The sequence below is a fragment of the Microtus ochrogaster genome, chromosome 21 (assembly GCF_000317375.1).
Source record: "Microtus ochrogaster isolate Prairie Vole_2 chromosome 21, MicOch1.0, whole genome shotgun sequence".
Lineage (NCBI taxonomy): Eukaryota > Metazoa > Chordata > Mammalia > Rodentia > Cricetidae > Microtus > Microtus ochrogaster.
Genome location: NC_022022.1, coordinates 19152519 through 19173887, shown reverse-complemented (window position 1 = coordinate 19173887; position 21369 = coordinate 19152519). Strand labels below are relative to the sequence as shown.

Below are 21369 nucleotides of genomic sequence, written 5' to 3'. Positions count from 1 at the left end.
TAGTTACTGCTTCTGTCTACTGTGGGCTTGCAGGCCTTAGACGATATAGCTAAATAAGCAAAATAATAATAATAATAATAATAATAACAACAACAACAACAACAACAACAACATAAAATAAAGGTACAAAAGCTGGCAAAGGGAGACTCAAACTGTTACAATTCATAGATTATGTTAGGATATGAAGGGGAAATGTCCCCCACAGGCTCATGGTTTGAATACTGAACGGCTGTGGAACCTTTAGGTGGTGGGACCTGGCTGGCAGAAGGAGGTTCCTGGAAGTAAGCCTTTGTGGTTATACCGTCCTCGGCAGTCCATGATGGGAAATCCAGAGCCACAAGTTCTTACTGCTGTGAGTGCTGGATCATGCTTTCCCCATCCTGGTGGACAGAACCCTCCGCCCCCAGCCATGAGCCCATAACCTTTCCCCCTTTAGGTGTTTCTGTCAATCCTTTGTCAGGGTTATGAGGACAGTGCTACGTTACTGTCTGCACAGAAGCCAAAGGAAATCTACAAAGATCTCGGAAGTAGGGCAAGGATCTAGATAGTAAAGTGCTATATAAAATCTTAGAATTAAAGCTTCCTGAGGGCAGAAGCCAGCAGGTGTGTAAGTCTGAGGTAGAATCCTTGCTTTGTGGGTGACTTATTATTCCCCAAATTCACTCATTCCTAGAACCCCGGGTGCAACAATAATACAAGAAGACTTGCCAAGTGTGGCCAGTAGCTGAGTACTGGGCCCCCAAAAGGAGTGACCCTGCAAACCTGGAATCTACCAATTATTTTCTTAACCAATCCCTGCACCAGGGCATGCTGCAAAAGCCAGGAAGAGGGACCCAACAACCAAGACAAAGCTTGTTTCCCACTGGTAACTTGGCTTCAGCACCTTAGAATCTCTGCTATCCACCTGAAACTCTACTGACCTCTCAGGATCTTGGCTGGGAAGAGAGGAAGGGGGATACAGCAGCACTCTACCCTAATAATCTTCCTTCCAGCCTATTAGAATCATACATTACATGTCACAATATGTTTAATTTGAATGTTTAATTAGAGAAGGTTAATGTACAGAAAAATTCATCTTCTTTATTCCATTAGAAGTTATCTGTGGTTCTGGGTTTCTGTCTATGCTGCCAGCCTTAGCTCTTTCTAACTCCAATAAATCCAAATTCTCTGAATCAGCAAGCCTCGATTCTCCAACTTTGTTGTAATATGAACGGCGGGGCTGCGTCCCCAGCACCCCGCTGCCCACAAGGCTAGCTTTACCCAAAATAATTACACGGACACTGTATTCATTTAATCACTGCTTGGCCATTTCTATCTAGCCTCTTCTAGGCTAACTCTCGCACCTGGACTAGCCCATCTCTAATAATCTGCTGTAGCCCACAAGGTGGCTTACCAGGGAGATTCTAGCCTACGTCCATCCTGGGTAGGAGCTTCATCACGTGTGCCTCAGAGAGCAGAGCTCTCGCCTCGGCCCGCAAGAGTGGAGCATCGTGTCTCTCCGAGGCATCTGCCTGGGAGCCGGGAGCTGTCGAGTCTCTGAGCTCACTTCCTCTTCCTCCCAGCATTCTGCTCTGTTTACTCCTCCCATCTATGTTTTAACCTATCAGGGCAAGCAGCTTCTTTATTTAATTAACCAATGACCTTCCTCCATCACAACTTATTAACATTTGTCCCCAGAAAAAATAACGTGACCACTCTTCCATGCTCCGTCACAGTCACGACTCAAAGAATCAGTAGTGTCTCAGTTCACCTTTCTTATGAATCAGGACGTTTTTAATCTTTTAGATTTATTTATTTCATATGTATGAGTGTTTGCGTCATACATGTTTGTGTGCCACATGCAAGCCTGGAGCCCACAGAGGTCAGAAACGAACATCAGATTCCCTGGTATTGGAGTCACAGTCGGCTGTGAACCCCCATGTGGATGTTGGGAAGCAAACCTGTGTCCTCTGGAAGAGCAACAAGCACTCTAAAACAGTGAGCCATCTCTGCGACCCCAAATCGTGAAGTTTTAAGGTAAGATTTATTGAATAAGTACTGTGCGCCCTGTTTCTCTCCCTGGACTGTGAAAACACTGAGCACAGGCTCCATATCATTGCCATCTTTGCTCGATAAACGTTGGTTTGTGTGTATGAGTGTGTAGGTGTGTGGTCTGCACACACAGAAGACCTGGACCCCAAACCTTCTCTTTCATCGCGCTCAGTGGGTTCACCAAGGGAAGATAATATCAGATGAAGAGTGTTCATAGATTGAGCAGTCTAACCATTAAGATCGTTGGGACTGAACTGTGAACAACCTCAGATAGATCCGTCAGCCGTAGAATATCCATTCCCAAGGCCGGAGAGCTACCTCACTCCCTACGCCACAGACCAGAAGCTTCTGAAGGGATGTCGACAGGTTGGCCACCCCTGCAGAACACGAAAATCTCTGGACATGCTTGAAATGCCAGGGAGGAAGTTAACCGGGACGGTAACCCAGAGGACAGGATTCACCATGGGACAATTTCCATCTGTTGGCTGGGAGAATAAGGAGAAACAGATGTTTTGCAAAAGGCAGGTGCTGCGCATGGTATGCACCTGTAATCCCAGCACTTGGGAGGTCGAGGAAGGAGAGTCATGAGTTCAAGGCCAGCTTGGACTAGATAGCAACTCTCTCAACAAGAGAAACAAACCCAGCATGGAGCCAGTGAGCAAAGTGATGACATCTTAGGGGAAATATTAGCTGCGCCCAGACGGACAAGGTTTCTTTTTTCTGATACTGAGATCAATTATACTGGGAAATACTAATGGTACTGGGAAATACTGTCTGATTTTGCCTTTGCTAACTTCAAAGGGTATGTAGCTGTTGGCACAGGACTTAGGAAGACATCTTGGCCACATCAGCTTGTACAAACAAATGAGAAGAGAAACATTCTTCTGTATCTCGACATGTTTGCTGATGATACCACGATGCGTATCACAAGCTGTGGACCGGACCAATGTGAGGACTTTCTAATACTCTCACAGGGTTAACACGTGACACCAGGATTCCTTGAAGACTAAATCAACAGGCCTTCCCGGCAGAGAGCCATGAAGCTCTGGAGAGAAGGAATCATCCTGGGTTTCTGAGGTCAGAGTTCAAACCGTCTACCATATGTGAGCAGCGCAGTCAAGTGTGACGACCTCCCTTGGTCTGAATATTGAGCTTCAATTAATGCCCCTAAAATCACAGTAATTTTCTCTGACAACCGTAGCATGGCACTGACTCATTCTGAGGCCACAGCGATCCAACCCCTAGAATATTTCTCATGGCCAGGAGTTAATCTGGATCCCATATTTTTTACTTTATAATTAGTGTTTTTGGACTTCCAGTATAAGTCTCTGTCTCTCCCTATAACACTTGATTTAATTAAATTTGGTGTGCTGTTGCAGAATCCGATATCCTTTTCTGTGGCTGTCGGGGGACATCCTTCTTAAGTCTCCAAGATTCACATCGGGCACCCAGGAGATTGCTATGCCAATATTATTGTCTAATTGGCCTTTTTAAATGGATAAGAATGGTTCTGCAGGCTTCATGTGCCATCATGGAGCCTGACTCTCTCACCCTAAGGATGGTACCAATAGCTATGTTTGCATGGTGCCTTCCCAACATTGCTATACACAGTAAGCATCAGAAGCCAGGGAGGGCTTGCTTTCATTAATGCCCTGCTGGCTTTACTCAAAGGAAGTCCCCTGAGATATGTGTCCATCTCCAGCTGTCACCCCAAACATTGTCTTTCACTCCATAGACCAGACACCACCATCTCCCGGAGGATAATCACCAACAAAAACCGCGACCTCTCCCTCCCTTCCCACTGTTCCCACCTTAGTCAGAGGCTGCCAGATACACACCCCACCGTTTCTAAAACTTAGCACATTTTGTAGACGAGTTTTAACTCCCTGCCTTTTGTATAAAAAAACAAAACAAAAATCTGTAGATTCTTTCCGGAGGTATTTGTCAGCCTGATATTCCCCATAGTGACAGGGCTTATCATGCCTTCAGCTCCTGTTCTGTCTCCGTGATCTCTGGGCCTCTTCTCCTGACCTTACCCACTCCAGGCCAACAATTCTGCCTGGACATTTCCCATCCACCACCTTCCCAATCAGAGCAGTTATCTCCAGTGAGCCGAGCAGAAGTCCAACAATTTGGTTTCTCTACCGTCCCTCTCTCTGTGATCTTACTGTTCTGCCATACCTCGTGAAAGCCCTTTTGTTACCCGTGGCATTTTGCACAGTCCCGCTCGCTCTGCCCTCTGCCTCTCTCTCAGACCAGTGACGCCCTCCGCCAGGATCCTTAGTTTTATGACCTTTCCTGCGGTCGAGGATCAAGACTGGGCTGCCATAGTGGCCGTGGGAACACACAAGAGGCAGGCCCCGAGGGAAAGATTACCTACGTGATACCTCTACACCGTGTTGGAGTGTGTTCCTGTGGTACCTGGACAGGTGGTAAGGTCAGAGGTCAGGGATTAACTGAGTGGTACAAAGGGCTATCTGGTGGGTGGGAAGTCAGGGGCATGCAAAGATGGAGATAATCGTGCTGGGAAGATCAGATGGTTCAAAAGCATCATCTTTCTCCATGACCTACGAACTCCTGAGGACAAAGTCTGGCCTCTCTATGAATCCCCAGGACCTGGTACAAAGCCTTGCACCTGATGGTGGGTCAACATACTGTGAATGAAAATGAGAAGGGGCTCTGGCTGTGCATGTGTGCATGCGTGTATGAGTGAGTGTGTGTGTGTGTGTGTGTGTGTGTGTGTGTGTGTGTGTGTAGGGGAGCGTTATCAAACCTGTTTATGCTGGCTGGAAGTGACCTTTTATACAGATCCTTCAATGGAAGAACCACCTGGCTATTTTCCCTCTCTCTGGGTCAAAGGGCTCTATTAGTTTCGCTAACAGTTCCCCATATGGAGTCTGAGTCCACGGGGTCACGTTTGCCATCACTTTCCACTCTGAGAATCTGTGTACACACGTCCCTCCTGGGGTGGGGGTGGGGTTAGGGGGGAAGGTGAGGGGGTACCTATTTCTAAAACTGCTTCTTTCTCTCAAAGAGTGGATTCCTCCTTGAGTCAGTCTAGCTCATCTGACAATGTAGCAATGCCTGAGTAAAAACGAAAAAGAAAGGAAACAGCAAGAGGCATCGCATTCCAACAGCACCGTCTGTGTTTCTTGTACCCTCGGCTACAGTGAGTTGACCCGGGAATCCAAGACTGATAGCAAGCAGGTACTGGTTGGTAAACCACCCGGCTGGGGTTAGCTCGTGCCCGGCGGAACCCCAGTGGCAGCATTTAGCTAAAGGTCACTGCTGAAATTTTAACTTGGCGGGATCCAGACTGAAGAGAGTAAGAACAAGAAAAGCCGTATCAAGGCCAGCATGTCTCTTGGCAGGCACACACGGTCCTGGCATCGGGGACCCGTCAGGCTGTGGAAGCCCAAACACAGCACCTTCGATGACAGCAGAGGCATTGTCTAGCTGGTATCTAGCTGTCCTCCTGCTGTCCCGCCCTGTCCCCTTCGCCCTGCCCCCATCCTTCCCTCCTCCCCACACCCTTCTAAAACAGCACATTTGCTAAGGTTTCTTCTCAGGTACCAAAGGTGCAATCAAAGTGCTAAGATTTTAGTGACTGTCGAGACCGCTCATAAAAAGAGTTCCACCTAACCAGATATGAAGACAGAGAAGCTGCCTTCTGGGGCCGACAGCCATTCTCAAGGGGGGCTGCTGGTCTAATAGTTGGGAAAGCAGCTGTCACTCTTCGTGCCAAAGGCTGGCTGCCAACGCAGGCAAGTCTGGCTGTCCAATGGAAATGCACCGAGAATCACACAGGTGATTTCCAGTCTCCTGATAATCAAGAACAGACCAATAGGATGAGCTCATTTTAATCATATATTTTATTTAACCCGTTTCGAAGATATTACCCTTTCAATACATAGTAACATTAAAAACTACTAGTGACGTGTTTGCCTTTTTTTTTTTAGTTTTTTGTTTGTTTGTTTGTTTCTAATCTATAAGTGTTTCCTCCCCCAGGGAAGCTGTCACCACCAATCTAAGTCAGGGTCCTCTGATGGTGTCTTCCTGACACTTCCTTTTATTATTTGTCAATGCATTTGTTCCAGGGCCCCTAAACTGGGTGCCCCCTAAGGACAGGGGCCACTTCTATTTCATTCTTCACTGGCCCCTGGTACCTAACACAATGCCTCAAATAAGACCAATTTAATAAAAATGCAAGGAAGACTAACATTAATTACAGAACAATTGGGCAGGAGCTGCTTCAGTCCCCAGGGGTCAGCAAGGCTCTGTTTAGTGTAGGAAGGCAATGGTGTGCTGGTATCTTACCACCCTGGATGATGGTTATCCCCACAGACGGTGAGCGCGCTGGCTGAGGCACACTGCTGTGGGGCGGACCTAGAGAATGGAATCCTAGCCAAACTCCATCAACACGTGGGAAACTTTCTCCTGCTGTAGCTGCAGGCATAGAACGTGATCTCGGGTTACACAGGAGGATTAGAAGCCTCCCTGCTCTGCCTTCCGGGAGGGAGGAAGGAAGGAAACCTACAGGCCTGGGCCCCTCCCCCCATACCTGCTTTGAGCTACCCCCTAAGAATGTGGTAATCCTGAAAAGAATAAAATAGTGTGCTAATGTCCCCGAAGCTACCAGGGCTGGCTGCTGGCATCAGTGTCAAGGTCCCTAGCAGCTTTGATGGTCTGGGATCCTCAAGGTCATGTATCCCAGAAGAGGAATTGACTACTGGGGACCAGGTGAGAACTAAGAAGTGACCTGCTGGAAGCAGACTCTCAGTAGGTGGCCCAGATTTAGCTTAGTGAAAGTTAGGGACACCTTCCTATTTGGGGACCAGTTAAACATCACAGCACTCCTTAGTGTGGGTTATTTTCAAACCAATTTTATAATTTAGAATTTTCTGCCTAAAAGGCAGAGCTGGAATCTGAACTGAGGCCTCTAGCGCCTCTGTGTTAGGGTTATTTGGTCTGTAAGAGTCACCCCAATCTGATCTCTATTTGCAGGTGAATCTGGAACTACAGATTATACAGGCTAGACGGTTCCTGGGGTCTCCATAGCTTGCACATAACACAATGCTTCAACAGGACAACATGAGCTTGTCTTGGGGCACCTGAGAAGAGAGACCTTGGTAGTCTGCTTCCCAGACTGGATGATGACAAACAGAGTGGCTGTGACCTGAAGGAGAGCAGGCCATCAAGCCCAGGTCCCTGGACGACAGTCTTTCTTTCCAATGAACAAAAGCCGACTATGACTTCTCCAGAGGGCACACCCTGGCCAGACTGGGATGGCTGGCGGATTCGCTGGCATAGCTGTGGGTCTATTTACAGTGAGCCTTAGCAGATTCTGTGGGAGGTAAACTACTAAGATTAAAGCAAGGCCCTTTCCAAATAGCATGGGGGAGTCTGCAAAAAGCCTGAGTTAGAGCAGGTCTGCCCTGGGGGGGAAGGGATGGGACTTAAGAAGTTCAGCTAGAAACGGACTGCATTGTGTCACTCTCTGGTCATTTTCTTGGTTGTGGTTTACAATTGGTCGGGAAAAAAAGAAAGAAAGAAAAAAGAAAACCTTTCCTTTCTCCCAGAGCAGCTGGGAATGCACAGATCCCAGCCCCTCAGTTCCTTGTCAGGACAGGATTTAGGGCTACCGTGGGGCAGCTGGTAGCCCTCCAGGCAGCTCCTCTGGTCTCCTTCAAGACAGAAGACAGAAGCAGTGTAAGATAGGGGACAGGTTCACCTCTGACCCAGCTGCTCCTAGCCTCAGCACACCAAGGACTACCAGGGCCAGGCCATATAAAATTTCTGGGAAATCAGCAGCCCAGCCACAACAGCTGCATTGGGACATCAAGCAGGATCTTCCAAATGTCAGGAAAACTCAGCCCACTGGAGTTTTGCCTTTTCTAGAGGCAATCTTATGCTCAGAGCTATTGAAAAGCCAATGTTACCCCCTAACCACCCAACAAGGGGGCCTTTTATTAAATAGCATCTATTCATCTACTCAATACGTTTTTAAAACTCAAAAGCCAGGATTCCTCTGCAGACGGAAGGTCTGCAACTTGCAGGTGGCAGATGTGACAGGCATAAGCTATAGACACGTGGCTGCAAGTGGCTCCTTGTCCTTCTGGTTATCTTTGAGAGGAAAGGCTGATTTGCTGGTGTGTCTGCTGGGGCAACATCTTGTGTCATCAAGGAGAAAGCCATTGCTGGAGATTGTTCCAGACAACAGCACTAACAGCCCAGAGTCAGGACTTTGAGATGATTCTCAAAGGAACGTCGGCATGAATGGTGGACTTCATCCTCCAGCTCCCCTCTCGAAAGATCTGATGTGGTGATGCGGGGTTACTTACTATCTGGGAAAGCTCACCGGCTTTCACCAGGAGTAATTACACAGATTCTGTGGTCCAACGTCAGTTACAACACTTGTGCCGAGTCAGTCAGAGCACGTCCTGCGAGCTAATGAAACCCCACATTGTCTGCCACATGTGCCCACAGCACAAGATGTGGAAGGAATTAGCCCCTCACAGCTGTTCCCGGGAATGCGTTCCTCCACATACCCACAGGCAGGAAAAGGGCCCAAGCACTGATCTCTAGATTATCCTGGCAACACAGACATCCCAGCAGGAACTGGTCTGCTCTCAACTCAAGGAGCGTTCTAGATTCAAACACAAATCTAACCCTGAAGATAAACGAGTCAAAGGGACACCAGGCATAAATGACGCTAACGTCAAAAGGAAATCCTGTGTGTCGGCCTCCTAGAGAAGCCTGGCTGTCCTTATGAAACAAAGGCTCCCCTGTGACATCAAACAGCAGGCTTAAGAACTCTCTGGCTTCTGGCTCTGGCCACTTTTCAAAACCACAAGTATATCCAAGGTTGGCCAAGACAATGAGAAAGCTAAGAGATATGGTCTCCGAAAGAGAAGACCAACTCCCTTCTCCAGGATGGCCCTCTGACTCTTGGCAACTTTGGCTCTATTCTCCCCAGAGCCCATGCCTGAGGTGTTAGAGGGTTACATGGGAGACTGCCGTCTTCCATTCAAGCAGACAGTTTAGGGGGGCCAACAGCTGTGACCATTGTTCTTGGAGGCCATGGAGCCAGTGTCTGGGGAATGGCCAACAAGCACCAACCCTTTCCACCAAATTCAGTTATCCACTAGGGTCTAGGCTTAGGTGCCTCAAGAGCTTCCAGTCCATTTTCCCACTGATGATGATGATGGTGTCAAGGAGGAGGAAGGAAAGGATGAAGAGAGTGAGAAAGAAGAGCAAGATGAGGGGGAAGAGCAGGAGGAGTTCTGCCATGCCTTATACAGGGTTTGATGTCCCATAAGAATATGGATAGATAGACCCTTTAGGCTGATTGGTTTTGGATTTGATTTTGAGACAGGTTTTTTTTCTATGTATCCCTGGCTGTCCTGGAACTGACTCTGTAGACCAGTCTGGCTTCAAACCCAGAGATCCACCTGCCTTTCCTTCTCAAGTGCTGGGATTAAAGGTGTTTACCACCACCACCACCCGGCCCTTTAAGATATTTTAAAGCTATAACATGTAAGAACATTAATAGTGCCCTTTTATATTATGTTATATAGCATTCTTTGTCCATGTCTTATTTATAGAAGGGAGGATATGATATATGTGGAGATATCGGCTTAATAACTAAACATTTGGGTCACAGGGGAAATTGTCTGCTTTGTTCAAGGTCTCCCACGGGATGGACATACAATTCGTTTTCAATTACAATAACGGCTACAGTTTAATGATTAATAAGCTAAGCATGTCTGCTGTACAAACAGCAAATCTGCCACAAGTAGTCCCCTTATCTCCCAACGGTGCTTGGAGGTGAGATAGCACTGGACCCTGTTGGTGCTAGGTTTCGGCCTGGACACACAACTGTAATAAAGTATAGCTCAGGCACAGGAGGAGAATGACAGCAAAAAGGAACTATAACATGCACAATAATATATATACTGGACACCTTAGCAACTCCAACATACTTTTTTTTTTAGTTAAAAACTTTCAATTCTCAATTTTAAAAAACCTCGTTAGAGCTGCTCTTTGGCAGCATCACTATGCTTGTGATTTGGGGCCATGATGAAGCCAAGCATGGCCACCTGAATACAAACAATGCCATACCGTAAGTCAACATGGCTTCGCACTGACTGACGGGAGGCCTCATTTACAGTGTGCGGACACCGCACCAGAGTGAGATTCTTGTCCCGTGTGGAACAGAATAGAACAGAACATAGATTTCTTCATGCTCCTTAGTGTGCCCCACACTGAAATTTAGTGACTTGGCTCTAGAATTTCCCATTTAATATTTTAGCTAAAGCTGATTGTGGGTAACTGGAACCCCCAGACGTGCAGATAGAGACTTACAATGCAAGGAAGCTCTCGTCTGGACTGCCGCCTTCTGTGTGTTGGTGGGGTACCATAAACGGGAAGCCTAGGGTGTCCAGGAGGACCTGACATCGCCATTTCAACGCCAGATGTGACGAGATGGAAAGGGCCCATACCCTGCGTCTGGCCAGGTCACTGTGAGCTGACATTAACTGTGGATGGCCGGTGTTTGGCCGGCTCCCTTCAGCTCTAAGCCAGACCAGATGTAAATGACGTCCACTGTGGCACGTCGGGTAAAACCTCCCTCTCCAGAATTTCGGGTTCACATTCATGCTCCTCACCTCTAACCACCCTTGTATGGAATCTTTCCTCATATCATGGTTTATTTCAAGGAATCGAGGTAACTCATAATCTGACTGGAATACTTTTAAAAGAAGAAAAAAATCATGTATTCAGAACTCTTAAAAATCAAGGGGAGATGTTTTAAAAAAAACATGTTGGGAAATGATCTTTGGCAATGAGTCTCAACAGGTCAGACTTCATGAGCCTTTGGCACACAACCCAGGAGGTCTTCCCACTCTCCGTGATTCACGTGGGATATACACTTGGTTCTTCTTGTATTTATGTTAAATAATAAGACTTTTTGAGTGAGGAAAAGAAGGTATGAATGTAGATTAATGGGGCTGTGAACGACACACAAACCCTACGCTGGCAAGACCTGCTAATTCTTCTGCAGCCAGGACTTCAAACTCGGGACTTGCGTCCACCCTCTGATAAGATCTTTCACAGAGCTCCGACCTCTGCCCAAGTCGGTTTTTAAATAAAAAAGCTTTGAACTCCAGGCAGGTTGGCAGTTTGGACCCTGAGTGTTTATGAAGGACTTCCTGGAGACAGGAGGCGACTCGCCTACCCTCCTCCCCAGCAGCCCGACTCTAGCTTTCCCCTGTGTGAGTTGGCATCTGCTCAGGGAGGACCTCACGGGTTTAAGGTGTGGCTCTGTGAACTGTCTGTGTCTGGTACATGGCAGATAGCTAGCTCAAGAAGAGATAAGGCAAAAAAAAAAGAAAATGTGCTTCCCAGTTAGCTAACCATAGCAGCCAGTTCTGCCTAAGCATCTTGCAGCCTGACATTGATTGGTGCTTGCTTCTGGCAGTCATCTTCTTCATCCTGCCTACTGGATGCCGGTGGGGCCATAGTAACAATAATGCCCTCGGGTGTTTGCTCATCTCAGCAGCGGGCTGCCTGCAGGCTCTCTGCTAAGAAACCACAGAGCTGGGTGTCCCACGGGTGGTCCGTCAGATCTGACATGAGAAACACTTCAGGGCCTTCTGACACTGTCCACGGAGAATACCTGGCCTTCACCTATTTTCTTCTTATAAACATTATGAAATTAAAACTGATGCTTCAGTCTTGTCTGCCTGCTCCCCAGCCCCTCAAATCTGTACTGTTCACCTCTCAGCTTTACCCACTCCAGTTACAGACCACACCAGATTTTTGGGGGGTTTGCAAATACACCCAACTTGCTCTGAGCTCCAGCTCCTTGCCTTTGGAAGCGCCTACACAGGTCAAGGTCACCTTTTTCATTAAGTAGTCATCTTAGATCTAAAACCATCTCCTTAATGACCTTTACAAATACAAAGCAATAACTAGCTATGTCCACGGGAGGCCAGAATGTCAACCTGTTTCTTCTAGAGCATTTGGTATACTTTTGAGTTGTCTTATTTGATTGCTTGTATCTGATCGCAGTTCAGAGAAGGCATGGCTTCAGACGCAAGAGGACAAGAGCTGATCACCACAATACTTTGGCTGCGAGACGACCTTCAGTGCCAGACCAACTCTTTAAGTGCTCAATGGGACTGGGGAGAATTTTCCCGTGGAAACCCTGGGGAGTATAAAGTCAATATACTCCAAAGAACACAGGTATTCAATCTATAGATGGAACCAAAAAATGAGTCCGGATCAGAGAAGCTTTTTTTGCTACAAGGTTGGACAACAATGACGAGGGAAGACACCGCCCTGTTCTTTACCTGATAACATCCCACGCTGCTGATCTACAGGAAAAGGAGCACAGTTCCCAAACTGGCTCTAACTAACCAGCAGGGGCCAATCACAACCTAGGCACTAGGAACCCAGAGAAACAGCATTGGCAGCTGTGACGCTTACTTACCCAGAGCCCTGGCCTCAGCAGAGAGAAATCAATCTTTCCCCAACAATACCGTGAATCTGATCTGGCAATGCAGCCGCACAGAATTTAATTTTGGCAGATTGGCGGCTAAAGGAAGTGCGGATCCTAGCTTACATATGCCTTGGCATTGCTACAGAATTAAATGGATGTAGTTTAATCCAATACTATGATTTTTTTTATGCGTTTTAAGAGTCTTAATGTAGCAAGTTTGATTTTTAAAACTCAAATATTACATGATACGAAGAAATGATTCCTTTAAAGTTGTTATATGTAAGTTGTGGTTACAGACACTTTATACCCGAATCCTTATCCTTAACAGGCACATACAAAAATATATTTAGATAAAAGAAGTTTATTAGAAAATGAGATTTGCTTCAGTGATATCAGAGGAGGAGAGACAGGGAGAAAGAAAGGCAAAACACGACTGGCGGTATCAGTTGGTAACAGCTAAGGGGCAGGGAGAGCTTTAGAGACGTTAAATTGTTCATTTGAGTTAGGGATGCAGTTCAGTGGTAGAGCACTGGCCTCCCATATACAAGGCCCCGGGTGCTCTAACACCGGAAGGAAGAAGGAAGCGAGAAAAGGGAGGAGAGACTCATACATTGCATAGATTTAACAGAAAGCCCTTTAGACAAATAATTTTCACTCATAAAATGACAGGAGTTACCTGAAGGTGAAGGTGTCCCCTTTCCAATCTTGCGGTGGGTTTTCCTGGATGATGTCCCGGGTCAGAGGTGAGCTCTGCCGTGGGGATTTGGAGTGGGGAAGGGTACCCATGTGACTGGCACTGTCAGAGGATCGTATGGGAGGAGGGCCTTTCTTCTTCCGCGGAAGAGTGCCATGTATAGACACGTCTTGATATGCATCTGTGCGATGCTCCGCGAGAGGGGACTTGCTGCTCAGAAGGTCCATGGACGAGGCCAAGGGGAACTGGTGATTCACAACCATGTTTCTCGGAAGGCTGGCAAATTTTCCCGCAGCCATGATTCTCAACACTGAGGAGGGAGAAAAGAGGAGAAAATAAAGCTAAGATATCCACAAGAATCAGCTTCAAGCTGATTGAAGAAACTAGAGAAAAATTAAGAAACCATCAAAAGGTGAATAATGTCTGATGGTATGACTAGGGGAACATCATAAGCACAGATGTTTGTTCATCGTCTCGCTCTTTCAGGATTCTGTTGGGAAATTCAGCTGGATGGGCAACCAATCCAAACAGACGAAAATATCTCAGAGTTGTTAGAATCCTATGGACCATCTTTCTATTATTGAAGTGGGGGTTGCAATTAAGAAAAAAGATTGTTACGTAAGGACTGGTAGGTTCGGTAATAAATACCAGGAAAAATATTACAAATTCTTAGACAATGGCTACCGTGATTTCCACCACCTTGCTAATGATAAGACAGGCAGAGCTAGTGAAATTCCTTAGCTGCTGGGATCTACAGTGCCAGACCTAAACTGTGCTACCCACAATGACAGGGCGGCTTTTCTGGTAAAGACTCGATGCTTATAAATAAATCAGTGTACTCCAGTTAACCAAGGCAGCAGGGTCAGGGGTCAGGGGTGGCTCGTTCTTCCATACATCAGCATGATCGGTTGTACCAGAAAGCCAGCAAGTGGTAACACCCTGTAGCTTCTTTCCAAGAGGAGTCGGGAACCTGCCCGTCACTAGCAAGGTCAAGCCATACCCACAGGTGCATGTGAAGTCAGGGAAGAAGAGAGAGGGAAGGCGAAGAGAAAAAAGAAAGGAGGGAGGGCACAGACAGAGAGGAAACTGACTAGAGAGATGACAGCACCAGCTCCAACAACCACTCCCAGGGATGCCTTACAGTCACTTGTACTAGAGCGCCAAACCAAACTAAACTATGGTTTTGACCTTAGTCAAATTACACAAGACCCGTCAAGGCCAACATACAAATCAAACAGGAGCCCTACAAGAAACTGTAACCATTCCCTGGGTAAGCGATCTTTCATGCCCATGACACCAACGGGTCTGCACATCACTGCGGGACAGCTGAACTCCACAGTCCATTCCCAAGCTTGCAGCACCATTGCAATCATCCGGGGGAAGAAGAGCCTTGAGTGAAAATTTCCCTATGGCACCCCTGCAGAGCTGGCTCTTACAGAACTGCTGGCTTCACCATCAATGGCTATGTGAGCCCACGGAGGTGGCAGTGGGACAAAAGGAGTTTGCAGAGGAAACACACTTTGTATGTGAAGCCACACCAATCCACCGCTACACGCCACAGGGAAAAGTTCACAAGTGCTGGGGGCTGCGTAGAATATACTCAAGGATATAGCCCTAACCCTGTCCACTGCTCTTTGCCAGTCTTGATAAATTCAGAAGCTTGTCTGCTGTGTGTGAGACCACATAGAGAAGGCTTGGCTCACGGGGATGTAGAAAAACAGGGCGGGGAGTCCTGGCCAGTTCCTGGCACACTGCCAGCACTTACTCAATGTTAATCATTGTTATTAAAAAAAAAAGAAATCAAAATTCCCTAGCCTTCTACCTGACCGCTAGTGACGCAAACCAACCAGCAGTCCTCCACCTCACCCCCATTTTCAACCCCCACAGTTGTGAACTGCCTCTGTTCAAACTATCAGCACCTTCTTTCTTTATTGACAGGCCTGCATCGTCTTAAAGAAACTGGTGGGGTGGGATGGGGAGAGAGACACAGCATACACAAAACATCTTCATGTGTAAGGCCGCACTGTTGATCATGTCTATTTCCGTGAGCCAAGAAGAGCAAAAGTGATTTTAGCCCCGGTGACCTTGGCAGGTGGCTTCTCTGCATAGCCAAGTTGAGTTTGCAGTTTGCACTAGAAGGTTCTATGATGCCCTTGAGTATATCCCCACCTCAACTTATCCTCCGATAGCAAAGTCTGCTAATGTCTTCCTTTCCTATTTTTAATTCAACGAACATTTAAGTAGGACTCTCTATAAGAAGCAGAGAACCCCAACCTCGAACTCACAAATAGCGACCCTCATGCTGGAACAACAGTTAACTTTGACAGAAGTACTCCATCAGAAAAACAGAGAGGACACTGTAATGCCAGACCCATTCAGGTGCGAATCATCCCCACACACCGGGTACCCTGCAGGCCTTGTGCCTGAGTGGAAACGCTGAGAAACCCTTTCCTGAAAGACCTACAGCTAAGGGCAAGGCCATGGAGTCTTAAGGGCTCTGCCAAAGTGTCTGGACTTGACTGGTGAGCGCCCGGGAAGGCCTGAACAGGAGGGATCTAGACTGCACCTCGGTAGGTGACTCTGGTTGATTCTGGTAAGGGAAAAGGAAGCCAAGCTGTTGCTTGGGCAGATGGCAGAGGACCAGGAAGAACAATGCAGGAGTCTGACCTCAGGAAGTGGCCAAGAGAAAGGACAGGACAGAGGGAAGAATTATTAGAAGCTCAAGGTCTCTAGTTGGAAGGAAGGAAGGCAAAGCCATGGCCATGGGGGGGGGCATGATGTGGGTTCAGCTATGTGGGACAGCATAAGTGGGTTCAGAAGGGACTCAGGCCAGAGGGCAGTGACTGGAGCTGTGTGTGAGGCACCAGGGGACAGTTCAGCACGGAAGGAGGTTAGAGTCTGTACACTAGACAGGGAACCGGATGGAACATCCGGATCATCAACACAAAGGAACTAGACCAGAGCACGTAATAGTGTCGCCTACCTTATGACAACAGATGCGAAAGTATCTCCCATACTACCAAGACTCATCAGCAAAACATGAATTGCATCCCTACTTCTCACCATGGCTGCCGCAAGCCTATCAGGACCAAGGCGGAGAACGAGTTCAAAGATGCAAACACCCAGGGCTTAGTCTGGCTACATGTTAAGAATCCTACAGGGAATATCCGCAGTGTGGCTCAACCACAGACCAGATTCTAAAATGAGAATCTCTGTGGTCAGGACACCAACATCTGCACTTTTTCTAAAGTTCCACAGCATTGCCCAATCTGAAGCCAGGATTGAGAAGCAAGGCATTGTGGGTCCTCCCTAGCAACAGTACCTTTCACTCAAACTGTCTCCTGGGTGAGAGAATCAAATGGTGGAAGACCTCAAAGATGGCTGACACTGTGCTCCGTCTTCAAGACAAAACAAAACAATATAGAAATGACCCCTGACCTTGCCAGGTTAAAATTTATAGAGGAAGCTGACAACAGCAGCAAACATTGGTAGTTCAAGTTCATTTTCCAAGCTCAGAGGAATCACGTTCATTCATTCAAAATATTTTTTTGTGAGGGCTTACAGTGCACCAGGAATGAGCTATAATAAGGCTCTGCTCCCAAGACGCCTCAGTTGAGATGTGGGGAGTCCAACCAAACCACATAAACAAGAAAATAAACCAGGCAATACCCAAGGTGTAAGTACACCAAGGAATTCAAAACAAAACAGAAGAAATGATAAAAAGATGCTGGCTGGAGGGAAAGATAACTTGATGATACGATGGTCTGGCAGGACCTTTCTGAAGAGCTAATGACAGAGCTCTGAGACAAAAAGATAAGGGACCAGGCAAGAAAAGATCTGAAGGAAGTTCCAGGCAGGGGGAGGATTCCAGTCCAACCAATGCAAAAGCCAAGGACTAAGCAGCTAGAGCAGATCCACAGAGTTCTAAATCCGACTCCCGTGTATTCTTCTTTACTTGCAGATATTTCTATGTTGATGCCACTAGTCACTAAACACTCTTAAGTACCATTTGGCCTTTGAAAATCAAAATGGTACAATTCAGATCTGGGTCTCAGAGCCAGAATTTACTACATCAAACCTCTACCCTGCCTCTGCCTTGGTAGCAATGAGGTCTGGGACACGTTACACCGCTAACAGTCAGTCGCCATTCCTTCAATGTGCCAACAATCCTGTCTTCATGGATTGCTGTGAAAGATTAAATGCGACCATGTAAAATGAAGTCCTTGGCGCACAGCAAACAAAAACACATCTCCTCTAAACAGGGCCGGGGCCGTGTCTGCACAGCTCAGTCACTGTGTCCCCACTGCAGCTGGGAAGGGTGAGGAGCGAGATGTCTCAGCCTAGAACAGACATAAACACACCGAGTCGAGAGGACAGAGACCCAAAAGGGCACGGACACCAAGTGAACCATCTGCATGCTTTCAAACAAACACCAGCAAAGACTTTGACCATCCGCCTTCGACTGCCAGATCCTGAAACACATACAAAGGTCAGATGCCCCATCTTGATAGGGAGGGTATGACACTGGGAATGTTGAGGCCAAGAGTGACCCTCACATCAAACAGCCTTGCTGCCTGCCTGCCTGCCAGACTCTGGCCAGCCACAGAGCTTTGAAAAGCTAATGAGCTTGGTCCCATTCACAGTAAAACCTGATGATCTTGCAAGCGGAGGCAAAGGCGCACAGCACGCTTGTTTAGATTTTTCTCTGGTTCTGAAACGGGATATTTTCAGGTTGAACTCACACGTGGCAGTCTGAGGAAAGGGCCTCAAGGACTTTTATATTTCAAACTGGGAATGCCCCTGCCTCAGCTGCCCTTGGCCCTATCTTCTCGGCAAAGGCAGACAGCAAGGGCAGATGGGACTGGCTACCCCACAGATAAGACTGGCTTCTCCTCTTAGAACTTTCACTTGGCTTTACGAATCGAGGGCAAGCTTATGAGGTCTAGCCAAATGACTGAAGTATGAATAATTCTTCCACGGATTGTATTTCAAGCAATACAGTGAAGGATTTACAGGGCAAGGTTCTTAAGATTAGCACCCATCTGACAAAGCAGTTCTTTCTATATCCATAGGAACTGAAGTCTCGGTCACTCATCTTGGAAATGTCAGGCTTTTTAACAGCACTTGTGAGGGAGTCGGCGTTGGGCACTGAGGGAGCGTTTGGCATAATAAACCGTTCCTTTTTACTCAGGAGGCTTCCTGGCACCCTCGCGGGTGGGCGGTGGGCTTCCCGGGGACTTAGAGGCCCCTTCCCATTCGGCCTTGCAGAGCCTTCTCCTGGATCTCCTCTCCACCAGGGGAAACACAGAGTGAGATAATCAACTTCCAAACTGACCTTCCCTGGGCCCTGTACTTGCCTTGGAGAGGTCTGTGGAACCTTGGGAGATAAGACTCAAGGTTTAAAAAAATCTCTGAACTCGGGGCTCTACTTTTCCTGCCTAACCGCTGTAGGCAAAACCAGACTCGGGTTACTCCCCTTTTCACCTTGCCTCAAGCGACTGTTAAACCCACAGCACGGGCTGCCGCTGCCAGTTGCTCTCAATGAGTGTCTACACCTGATCAAACTTTTTTAAGTGGCAGCAGACTCGGCGGGCAAAGGAAGATGGGCTGCGACCCGTTCCTCCCTCCTTTGCCTTCCCCTCCCCGACTCAAGGGGAGCCACACAACCAACTATTCATTCTTTCTCAACAAAGGGAAGGCGAGGGGAGGGAGATGTTGTCAACGGTTACAGGGCAGACTCCTTCACTTTCTTAGCAAACTTCCCAAGAGATTAGTGGAGAAAGACTCCGGCTTCCAGCAGAGTCCTCTGGGCCACCTCACCTCCCCAACTTAGACCGGCCTCGGGCAGAACGGGACTGGACCGTGAAGGGGTCCGGAGGGGTCAGGAGGCCAGCGCCCGGGACGGTACATTCGGGAGCCAAAGTGTGGAGATGCTGGAAGCACATCACTGGCGCTCCACTCCCAGGAGCTCCGGGACCCGAAGTCCCCGAGGGCACAAGTCTCACCCCCTCCTACTTTGACCCACCCCCACTCCCACACCAAGTCTATGGGAATTCAGGGGAAAAATAAGCGGGCTGCTCCCTTCCCCGATCTAATTTCGCTCTAAAAAAACTTTCCACTGCAGACTCGGGACGACCGAGGGAGCCCGGGATCCTGAGCACGACCGCACCGGGCACACTCACCTCCCCGCACGGCACTCGGGGTCCCGGAGGGCGGCTCAGCGCCGCTCTGCCCGCACCGCCCCGCAGCTGCTCCGGGAGCACGGGGGGCTCATGGTCCGCGGGTGTCCGCCGAGAGGCCGGCGCGACTGCTGGCTGCGCGGCGCGGTTCCAACCCGGCTCCCACCCGGCCCGGCGGCGGCAAGCGCTGCTCTGAGCTCGCTCCGCGCTCTCTGGCCCTCAACTGGTGATTTGCGGCTTGGCGGCCCCACCCCGCCCAGCCGATTCGCCGGGCTGGGCCGAACCCCCGCGACATTTACATTCGGTGACCTAGTCTGGCTCTCCTCGGGCCCCGGCTTTGAAAGTTTTGGCTCTCCGTTGTTTACCCCGAGAAGCAAGACTTTAAGTGTAGATCAAACTCTTCCTATAGAAAACCCCACTCAACCGGCAAGCCTCGCCTAATCCGCTCCTCCCCCTTGCCGGCGTTATTTAATTACCCAACAAACCTGCGGCTCGGCAGACACCTGGCTGACTTTCAATTTAAAGGGCTTTGATGGGACAAAGACGGAGGTAACCACAGTGAATAAGCCTGGAAACAGGCAAATCAGTTACTCCCACACGCGGCATGGAAAGTTCAGTGGGTGGAGGTGCCCGCTGTACTATATGGCTTCGTGGGGCTACACATACTAACAGTTTTCAAACCTATTTATAAAGTCACAGAAACAGACAGACCAGAAACACATCTGCACTATCTGGTGGCTTGACTTGCGTAAAAGTTATTGATATGGTACACCGGAGAAGAGTACAGTCCAATAACCAGTGATAGGTCATGGAGTCATGATGCCCATCCCATATCGCACCCCAAATCAAATCCTGATAGATTTTAGATCTAAATACAAAAGGTAAAAGGGAGAAGTTATCAGAAAATACTTTGCCAAAAAGATTCCTTAAATACATGAAATATTAACTGTAAAGGAAAACTGCTCATTGACATAATTAACATTGTGAGCTCCCTTACCATGAATGAAAACGCAAATCACAGGCAAAACATAAGCAAACACATCCAAATAAAGGAAATGTATAAAGAATATATAAAGAACGCCTTTAGATCACATGAATAAACCAGAACGGTCAACCGAAAACAGATAGGGTAGTTTTATGTAGGCAGTGTCTTAGCTCCATTCAGTTGCTGTGATGAATGCCATGACCAAGAGGAACTTGGGAGAAAAAAGCCTTTATTTGGCTTACAAGTTGCAGTCCATCCTCCAGGGAAGCCAAGGCAGGAATTCAAGCAGAGACCCTGGAGGAACAAGGCTCACTGGCTTGCTCACCATGGTGTGCTCAGTTTTCTTATGCAGCCCAGCCCCCCACTCCTTCCTCCCCCTCCCCCGTCCAGGGATGACACCACCCACAGTGGTTTGAGTCCTTCTACACCAATCATTAATCAAGAAAATACTTCACAGACATGCCCACAGGCATGTCTGATGGAGATAATTCTTCAGCTGATACCCCCTCTTCCCAGGTGACTCTAGATTTTTCAAATTAACAAAAACTCCCAAAGAAGGGCAACTGGACGAAACCAGGAAAGTAATAAGTGGGCAAAGCCGAGAGTTCTCCAAGAACAAATCTTTAAAATGAGCCAAATGATTCTGCAGCTAAAGAAAGGCTGAAGTGAAGGTTCCACAGACAGCTTTAATGACAGACTCGACAATTAAAAAAAAAATTAGTAAACTTGAGGAACTTTGTGCTTTTTGAAAAAAGAAAGGAAAGAGCCTATCAGTTGCTGCGGCACCATCAAGTGAACCAATGTATTGCATTGTGGGAATTCTGGCAGGAGCGGAGGAGGAGACAGTGGAAGAGAACGTCCTGAATGTGGACTGAGAAAGGAACATTTGGATCCATGGAGCCCAGGGAATGCTAACCAATTAAGTACAAGCATAAGTTACCTTGCAATCAAACTTTACAAGCAGAGCCTTAGCACGTAT

The 21369-nt window shown here is 47.8% G+C and overlaps 1 protein-coding gene across 1 annotated transcript in view; it reads right to left on the bottom strand.

The window, feature by feature from the left end:
• Bcar3 (BCAR3, NSP family adaptor protein) overlaps window positions 1-19596 on the bottom strand; it is a 104548-nt gene extending 84952 nt beyond the window's left edge. The window contains exons 1-2 of the mRNA XM_005357220.2: window positions 19409-19596; window positions 13209-13536 (exon numbers count right to left, since the gene is read on the bottom strand). Of these exons, the coding sequence (XP_005357277.1) occupies window positions 13209-13525 (317 nt within the window). The 5' untranslated portion in view covers window positions 13526-13536; window positions 19409-19596. The remainder of the gene's footprint in view (window positions 1-13208; window positions 13537-19408) is intronic.
• Window positions 19597-21369: the final 1773 nt, after the last annotated feature.